General features: G+C 37.7%; 1 protein-coding gene and 1 long non-coding RNA gene across 7 annotated transcripts in view; one reads left to right on the top strand and one right to left on the bottom strand.

The window, feature by feature from the left end:
* The window catches only part of LOC308063198, a 30,471-nt gene extending 22,857 nt beyond the window's left edge, over positions 1-7,614 (bottom strand). Inside the window, exon 1 of the long non-coding RNA XR_013927876.1 lies at positions 75-7,614. This is a non-coding gene — a long non-coding RNA (uncharacterized lncRNA). The remainder of the gene's footprint in view (positions 1-74) is intronic.
* The window catches only part of RBMS3 (RNA binding motif single stranded interacting protein 3), a gene marked incomplete at its 3' end in the record, with an annotated part of 449,340 nt that overhangs the window by 405,238 nt on the left and 34,254 nt on the right, over positions 1-9,848 (top strand). For all 6 annotated transcript variants that reach the window (XM_080385818.1, XM_080385817.1, XM_080385821.1 and 3 more), the window contains one exon: positions 7,621-7,731. In XM_080385818.1, the coding sequence (XP_080241944.1) occupies positions 7,621-7,731 (111 nt within the window). The remainder of the gene's footprint in view (positions 1-7,620; positions 7,732-9,848) is intronic.

Here is a 9,848-nt window from a genome sequence, read left to right as displayed (position 1 = left end):
TCAGACATTTGGTCTGATCAAATGTCTGTTGTCATGACTTCATGGGGACACACAGACAGGCAGGGCTGCCTCACCTTGTCTGGAAGGCTTGAGACCGAGGGAGAGCCAAGGCCCTACCACGTTAAACACACCATATGTGCTGTCGTGCCATCAACCTGCTCTGCTCCTCTACATCCAAGCACAAGCTCTGGAGACAAACCTTGCTGTTAGGCACTTCTCTTGTATTTTGAGCCTGTTTTCCTGAATAAAGTAAGTGTTTTCAGCCAATAACGGAAGCACTTAGTCATCATTTATTAAATGTTCCTCATAAGTAAGGAGTTTAAAAACCTTTGCTTTTAGTTACTTTTGTCATAATAAATCCCGGACTGACAGTTTCAAACATGAAAAAAATTACCCACATGTTGAAAAAACAGTCTGGCCTGAGTGGGTGTAATAGAAATGGCAATATCGTTTCTCTTCCCATATGCAATTATAAGTGTGTATATATATATGTAAGATCAGACTGTTGAGGATGCAAATTGGGCATCCTTTTTGAAAGTTTCATTTGAACCCAGTAAGGCAAGGAAGTAAAAATTTAGGCTAAACACTAGTAGTGATTCATATTTTCATTGTGCTGTTTAATAATTTCCATTTTGCATCTTGTTAGAACTAGGATGTGCCATCAAGTCAATTTTCACGCCTGGTTATAGACATGAAGGGAGGGAAGACAGCAGAACTGTTTGATGAGGAAATATTATTTGGAATTAGCTTTAGTAGATGAAACTCCATTCCAATGCTAAGAAAAACTAGTCCACAGGAAAGAGACTCCTGATTCCTGTTTATTAGGATGGCACGTCTGCCACTGGGAGACAGTGGGTGAAGGAATTAGTCCACATCAGAAAATATGTATAAGAACATAAACAGAATGGAATTGCCAAGCATGACACTTCAGCACACATCACATACTAATTAGTTATAGGTCAGGAGTTCTGTGCAGTTCACCAATAGTGTCAAGTTTTTGAAATCTGTGCTTATTTTGACATGGAATGAAAAGACCTTTGGATATTTTTTGTGAAATCTGAAAGTGAGAAGAGCAGGAGATTTCTTCTGTATATTCCAGTAGTCCTGGGCAAATCACCACCTCTGTGTTTCCTCTTTGTCTTCTGAGGATGCTAAGCCTTGTGCAAGCGTTGTGAGGCTGCTTTTGTTAGTGATGGCTGTTCTTGACAGAGCAAAAGCACTTTTAGTTGGATTGGATACATAAAGCCGCCGTGCAGCCAAGTGCACTTATAAACTGAAAGGTAGGAAGAAAACGAAAGAAATACGATTTCTTGTTCTCCCTTAGAATATGTCAGAAGAAGGAGCAAGAGCTGTCCGTGGCCTCTCTGCCTGCTCCAGCACTTGCTGGGAATGAATGGCCCACTGCGGCAGGTTGTTCCCTAACTGTTGTGGGCTCCTTCCTATTAGCAGGCCCCAGCAAAACTACTCCCATTTATTCAGGCACGTAATACCAGTAATTTTATTTTATTCCTGGGGCAAGTTTGAGAAAGGTATGAAAACTACTGTTTCTTCCGCAGCCAGCCTAGAGAGAGCACATGGGCTTGTGGTCCAGCCTGCATGTGCAGACAGCAAGGACAGAGATAAGTGCAGGACTCTCAGCCTGTGCTTCAGAGTCCCTGTAGCAGTTCAGGTATATCTTCCCTTCATAAATACTGTCCTGTTCTTCAATGGCCTTTCTCTTGAGCTCTTATTTTGGGTGCAGAGATTTAAGTCACCATACGGAGGATACTTTAGGCACTGACTGACACAGGCAGCTTTTTGTTTACAACAGAAATGCTATCTCTTTCTGGGTTTTTTTCAGTAATTTTAGATTAACAGGCAGCTGTATGCTATGAAACTTTTTTCAACTCTAGTAGGAGCATAAACTACTGACATAATATCACAGTGGTACTCCCTGATGTAATACATTTATTAACCTGTACCAATATAGTTTCAGATGTTGCTCTATTTGTGCACACAGTTACTGACATAAAACCCTTTCTATTGCATCAACTGCATTTTCTTTATCTCTTGATGTTCCCATTTCTGTATCTTTTTAATCTGTATTTATATTTGTAGGCTAGTATCTGTATGTTATCGAACGCTGTATTTCAAACTAGGAGACAGGACATAAAGTCAAGAAGTGGGGAAAGAAATTATCAAAACCCTTGGCTGTTGTAGGAAAGGTGCTGCATACACAAGGGTCACCTTTGTTCTTTATTTGCCACGCTATATTTGGATTCTTAATCCTTTACGAGCAGTTGCTTTTGGGTAGTTACTCTCTTGGACCTACACTACATACTTTCAGCTGAGGAAAGAAGTTTGCAAACGTAACAGGGGGTGGGGGGGAAACAGAGAAGGGGAAAGCAAATGTGTCCATTGCTCCAAGGAGATTCAACTAAGATATGAAGGTGATGTCAAATAAGAATTTGAATTTATGCCCAAGATTAGAAATACTACAATACAAAGTTGTCGTTTAGTACTTGCCATGGTGATAGTCTGTATCATGGTTTTCCCACTCCCAAATTAAACCTGCTTAATTTAGTGCAGGGTTTGGGCTTCCTGCTCACTTTACCCCATTTTTAGCAAGCTTTTAAATTCAACAATGTAGTGAAATGAAACCAAATCCCAAGATTTGTAGAATATACGTTATTAGTGATTTTTGCTGATCTTCTTCACCATACTCAAATCATTATTTAATCTCTGATTAGCTAGTAAATGCCAAGACAATTGGTAACTTTTTGTTGAGAAAAGGAAAATAAGTTTTCTTGTTTTTGAAATGTAATCAGTTTTTATGGTATAGCAACAAATATTCGCAGCAGAGTTGATGACAGAGGGCGGAGAGGATTTCACAGCTACCTTTAATCTTTCTACTATAGTCATGAAAGTTTGGCCACTTAACAGCCAGTTCAGAGTACTTCACCAGGCACGCTACTCCGACAAGGGGACCCTATTTTCTCTGCTGCAGGTAAGAGGCAGCAGAAGGGGGTGAGACAAATCGATCTAGACAGAACAGTAAATCAATAGAAATATGGCCATCATTTATTCAGTATGCAGAGAGAGTACATTTATCTGCAAAAAAAAGTGTGCGTCTTGGGTTTTTTCATATTAGTTTTTGATAGACACGTCTGTCTGGTAAGTGTAAGGGAAGTCATCTTTTCACTTAGTTTCATAAAACCTCAAGAAACAACATGTTCTCAAAGACATTCACCTGGTAGTATGGTAATAACTTTTCAGATGGAATGACCTGGTGCTTATGACTGCACAATGTGTCTATAAAGAAATTTGAAAAGTAACTTTGTTGCTGTAATGTTCATTGGTTTTACATTGACCAGTATTTAGAGTAGAATGTGTAAGTATGCTTAACTTGTTGAAATTCCCTAAATAAAGAAAAAGTAAACTGTAAAATGAGCAGATGCTTACTGTAAGCTTTAAAAACTATTTATTCAGCTGGTATTTGTGCCTTAAGTCCAATATCAGTATTAGAACACTGGAATAAAAGCAGAAGCCTTTAATACAGTTCATTATTCGAGAAAGCTGGGACTAACTAAACCTTCCTCTCACTGGCCCCCAAGTGCATCTCTCAACTAGTGAACTCTCTGTTCCTAAATCCCCCTAATACACTTTTTATTTCTGATGTCACTTTCCCACCCTTCAGGGCACGTAAGGTGGCATATGTCATTGCACCAACATAAACTTTATTCCTGCTGATGCCTGTTGGTATTGGCAAGTACTTAAAGATAGTTTACTTAATATAATAAATAGGCTGTATTTAGTGTCCTTCCTGTGATTTCAGTTTGTTGCCATACAGGGAGTGCACAGTGATTGTAGCTGATCAAGTGAGGATTCTTTCTTTGCAAGTGGTAGACTAGAAAATAGTCTGAAATAAATATATTCACTTTCTTATAAGAAAGTTCTGTCCATACAGCTTAGAGCATTATAAAACAGCAAGGTCTTTCAAATAAAGTGAAGAGGAATTAAAGTCTGTATGTCAATGGATTTATCTTGGGTTTATTGCAGTGTTGCAAAAATTGTGCATTTGCTTCTGAATCATTGATTCCTTACCTTTTGCCCTGTTAATTTTAATTTCTTTTAAAGCCACTATAGCGTCAACAGAGTTGTATGACAAGTCATATGCCAAGAATATCTTGCCAAATTTGAAAGTCATTATAGTAACCAGTTTCATGCAGGAATTCTATAAAAATTAATCATACTGAGGCAACAGGGCAGACCTAAATAATTGGCAGGCCAACTACTTGTTTTGGCAAAGACAGTGGCAAAAACCTCATCATAATTTCTTCTACAGTTTCTTTCAGCTAAGCTGGGCCTTCAGTAGCGTTATGCCATGCTAAGATGTCTCTCTGTACAGTTTACAAATTCAGTAAAATCAGACATCCAAACAGTTGAAGGTGAAAAATATGTTTGCTGTAGCCTTTGCCAGTCGCCAAGTGGATGTTTATCAGCAACTACCTATTAGAGGCTGAAAAGAATCAAATTACTTGTAATATGATGGCAACATCTGATGCAAGACATTGTTGTCTTCTACAGCTAAATAAGTTGAATATGAATGAACTTGACAGCATGTATTATGAAATGCATTATGGTCTGGAGACTGGGTGTTGCCCTAACAACCAGACGATATTTCCTTAATTAGGTATAATTTTTTCCCTACGTGATCACAAGAGGATTCTGAAAACTGGTGAATTAATGGTCTGGCAAATGCATGTAATTCGCTGCTCTAGGTAACTGTCACCTTCAAACACATTAAGCTGCCTTAGGAAAGCTGCAAATACTTGATTCATTTTTCCTAAATTCTTTTCCTAATGTATTAAACAGGATATGTTTAGGTACTAGAATATATGTATTTTCTATTTAAAAATAACATTTACTGTCTCTGAGCAGGTTTTTTGTCCTTGATATATTTTCTCTCCACTCCATGGTTTTTTTTAATAGTTTATTTGCAAAACCTGTCTTGCTTACTTATTTACTGAAAGACATTTGCTATCAGATTTTCCACTCTGTGGCTGGCACTTGTGTTTGCTACACTAAATCATAAGATTTCCTTCACCCCTGCCCCTTCTTCATTTCCAGGTTCCTGAATTTATACACAGGAATAGCTATCAGTCTGTCACATCTGTAGTCACAGCAAGTTCCTCCAACTGTACCTTTGCAGTAAACATCTTTGCAAAGAAAGCTTGGTATGTTAAGGCTTTGGGACATCCTAAATTAATTGCAGCCACTACTGCTGGCAGCGTGGGGCTGCACGAAGCTGCAGTGTGGGTGTGACTTTCTGCTTACCCCATCACATATCACAAGTGGGAGCTCACCTGTCTGTCACAGAAGGTCCTGAGGCAATTCTCCATCTCTAAGCCAAAGGAGAAGGCTGCTTGTAGAGGAAACTGAGAACTGTTCATCAGTTGACAAATTTATTTTGAGCATTTAGGGTTTGGTACAGTAAAAATGCTGTTTTGTGGTGTGGATCATTCTGAGCATAAAGTTTATGATTCCTTACCATAACAAAAAAGGTTATGTGAATGTCCAAACCCCAAGACCTTGTCTGGCTGCATGGTATCCCAGGCCACTGATTTTGAACGTACAGCAAGAACCTAACTGTCCTTGGGCATGGTGCTGCTTCAGACTCCTGCACTGAATCTGCTATGCAGGGATGCCAAATAGGCTGAATGAGTATAAGCCCCCAAGATTTGCTTTCAGACTCTTTCAGCAATAGAGTAGATTTTTTTTTTTTCATTTAGCTAAAAGAGAGGAGCCAGCGTGAAAGAGAAGAATGTCATGTAAGGAAGAAAGAAGGGCTTTTTGAATAGGATATTAAGTCTACTATGCTGAAAGAAATTTTGTGGTGAAAGCTTGTGACTATCTTGATTTGTAAGGACCCTTAACAACAAGAAGAAGGTTAGCACCGTGGCAGGTCATTAGAATGAGTTAATCAATGTGTAAATCTAATTAAACCAGTGAAAATTAATATAGCCAAGAAAGAAGCAAAAGTGTTTGCAAGTTTTGCAGGTTTGATACTTGCAAACTGATCGGCTCATTTTATAAGCATTTATTTGGGATCACGACAGTCTGAGTCTGTGGAGGCTAGTTTCTGTAATTTGCCAAATGTCTCTAGGGACTGTTGTCAGTGCAACAAGCATAATCCACAGTGTGACATAAAAGGAGTTTGTATGTTATTCGTATGCTGAGGGTATTACAAAAAGGAGTGACCAAGCTGAACCTATCTCCTCTTTACCATTGCATGCAAGTAATGAATTTGCAGAGACTGCAGAATCTGTGCCTCTCAGATAGGATGTGCATAGACAAAATATGCTGGAAGGTGAGAAAAAATCGAATTGGTACTTCCCCAGCTTTTTTTATTTTTGTTTATTTTTTATTTGCATCTGAAAATTTGAAATCTGTTGATTCTAGGCACATCCTTGGCAATGCAGTCATGTAGCGCTACATAAATGTGAGACAGACACTGAAGAACAGGCTGTGGTGTGGGTTTTGGAACTAGTTTATTTTAAATTCCTGTTTATGGGTGGATGTTGTCAGTAATCTCAATTGAAAAAAGTCAGTTTTCCATTTTTTTTAAAACAAATGCATTCATCCACATTTTCCATGCTTTGTAGCAGATGTTGTGATTGATTGTTCAAATTTATAATTTATGCACACAAGCATACATATGCACAAAGTAGAGCTATTATTTAACATGAAGAAATAGCTGGAAATACCTTCGTAATTCACTGTCTGCAAGAAAAAGAGCAGACCACTCTGTTTCTGACTGACTTTCTCTAACCAACCCAGGAAATAGCGTTTTATACCATAGAACTGAAGAGAATCAACACTTCACTAAGGCATGAGGTTACCAACATGGGACCTTGGGGAGTGGGAGAGGAAAAACCAAGGAATGTGAATGGCAAAGGAGCTTTCTCCAAAGCTCCTCTGGCATGTCTTTTGTTCCATTTCTGTTCGAAGTCGTCTTCTTGCTTTAGTTCATATGCTGTTTGTTATTAATGTCTTTGTTTTTCATGCAGAGAAGAAAAATGCTTTTAAGCGCTGTGTATGTGTTTTAAATGGGTGTCACTACCAAACTCGCTGTCAATAGCTAGTTTTACTTAATCAGCTATAAAATGTCATGAGTAAGGGTTCTTAATTGAGACTGGAAAAATCCAGGATAATTATGGTAATAGGTTGAAGATCTCAGAGTCTGAAGGTTTTAGAAGTCAGAGAAAATTGGGAACATATGTGTTCTGTCTGTAAGATCATTCTATATAGGATACAGAAAAATAGAAATGACAGGCATTTTGCAATGTACAGTAGCATTCATCTTAGAAAGAACATATGCATTTGTTTGTCAGAAGCAATGAAGTAAAAAATAATGCTTAATTGGAACTGACATAAAATGGCCTCATTAGTAGTACAAATAATGTGTGTGTGGAGCTTGATTGTCAATAGGAACAAAACATATTTCCTCTGACAGATATATTAGTCTCTTTTAAGATTCATGTCAAGTTTTCAGCCAGGTTCACTCATTTAGAGAATGCTGCTTTTTTTAATTTTTTTTTTTTAGTGAAATGTTGAAGTGTAAATAATGTGTGTTTCTAGGGTGCTGTGATAACACCAACAATGGACCATACGATGTCAATGCAGCCAGCAAGCATGATGGGCCCTCTGACCCAACAGATGAACCACCTTTCCTTGGGCACAACAGGAACGGTAAGATCATAGATTATGCTGCTTACTTTCTATATTGCAAAACATTTATTGCTTACCGAGTTTCTCAAAGTAATTTATTACTTTGGTTTTTCAGCGCTTCAACTTTTTTCAGTTTAATATTGCCGTGGTTTACTTTGCTTTTTCTCTGTGTCCAGAGGTGTCTGGCCCTGTCTGGGCACACGTATCGTAGTGTCTTTCATCATGACCCTAACATGATGTACTACACAAACAATATCCTCATATCACTATGTCACACGAACATGTATGTACAGATATGTTTCTAAAACCATCATACAGTCAGCATTACGTATTATAGAACAGAAATTACAAAGTAGTATGGATAGTAAAACAGTAGGTCAACAAAACCTGCTCTGTACTTAGCAGGAAATCTCTCTACTAATTCCCAGGCAGATATGAAAGTACTCCTCTCTCGGTTTGATTTTTAATCAGAAATTGTTTGCTTGTCAATCTAGAAAGTTTTATACCACTGGAAAATGGGAGTTCTGGCGTTATGGTGGAATCCATTACTTGCTTCTAAACTACTGCAGCCAGCCATACATAGTTTGCTCCAGGCTCACAGATGTTGTCTTGGGTCAAGGTCAGCTGTGTTTCCAGTGTATTATATTTAAACATGCATAGTTCAACAATTACTTTCTCTCTAAGCTGTGTAAATCGGTCTCAATTAACTCCCCCAGAGTCAGAGAAAGGCAAAATATACTCGTAATGAAAATTACTAAAACTCTCTGAAAAGTTCCTAAGATACAACAGCCTACACACAATGTGTGGGGGTTTGATGTGTGAGTATGTGGACACTGCATGTAAATGAATATTTTTATGAAAATGCAGGCATAAACCTTACAATTTTATGTCTGGCACACGTGCTTTTTAGGTAATAATTACCTGAAAGATCTATTATGCATTTACAACATTTTTGTCTATTTCACCACTCTGGTACTTGATACTAATCTATAGGAACACAGTTTTCCAACTTGTTTGTTTTTTCTTTTATTTAAATAAGGTACTGAATAAATTTACATCTGTACAAAGTTATTTAACCCACTTATTGGGTCTTCTCTTCCTCTTCCTGATCCTCTTCCTCTCCTTTTTTCTTATCTGTTGAATTTAATTCTTAACTCCAGTGTCTTTTCCCCCTTCTTTAAAAAAAATCTGTTGAGGTCTGAGACTTCTGTATTTATTTCTGATGAAAGGTAAATATGACGGTTTTTTGTTTATTCCTGCTATTTAAAATGTTTCATTCAACAATCAAAAGAAGTAGGAATTATATCTCAAAGTTAATATCAGCATTTTTCCCTTCTGAAGACATGAAATTGAAGGAAATACTAGGACTAGTGAGAATTTCTACTTGTGGAATTACTGTAATTCAGAATTATGTTTAAAAATTAAGACAAGGAAATTGAAAATGAATGCTAGCTGTGCTGATGGGCAGCTCCTATGAATTTTTCCTTCTGTCTGTCATTTTCATTTCCATTACTCTTACAGACATTGTCGTCTGTGCTTGTTTTCTCAAAATCGTAATGCAAACTAGAAAATTCCCAGGTAATGTTCTCTTCTGACTTGAGACCACTATTACAAGGTTCATTGTAACAAATCCATCTGGGGGGGCAGAGGAAGGACTCTGAAAAGCAGTAGGTGATCTAGCAGATGATAATAAGATCCTGAATTTATTTTACTGCAACTGAAAGAAAATCTTTCCTTCCTTTTTCTAGCTCTTTACTCAGTCTTATCTTTCAAGGTCACAGCATTCCCTGATAACTTCTTGAAATACATTCAGCGGTATACTGTATAGGTTTATGTTTACTATCTTTAAAACTCCTAAGTCATTTGCAGAAAACTTAAAAAGCAAGAAAGACTAAATGATTGATGGGTGTTACAATATCCATAGGCTTTTCATAAATCTCAAATGACACCCTGTTTTATCACATTCCGGATTTCTCTTTGGTAAAAACACCATCAGCACCATAGTCAGTTAAAGTCCTCAGGCAAGCAGGATAATCATGGAGGTCATCGGGAATTCCTCCTGTCATGAATTAAAGAGAGAACTTCAGGATTTAGGCTGCCAGTAGCAGTTTTGTTCGATGTATCCATCCTGACTCGAA

The sequence above is a fragment of the Falco punctatus genome (assembly GCF_963210335.1).
Source record: "Falco punctatus genome assembly, chromosome: 4".
NCBI classification, from domain to species: domain Eukaryota; kingdom Metazoa; phylum Chordata; class Aves; order Falconiformes; family Falconidae; genus Falco; species Falco punctatus.
This window is presented reverse-complemented; position numbering and strand designations above follow the sequence as displayed.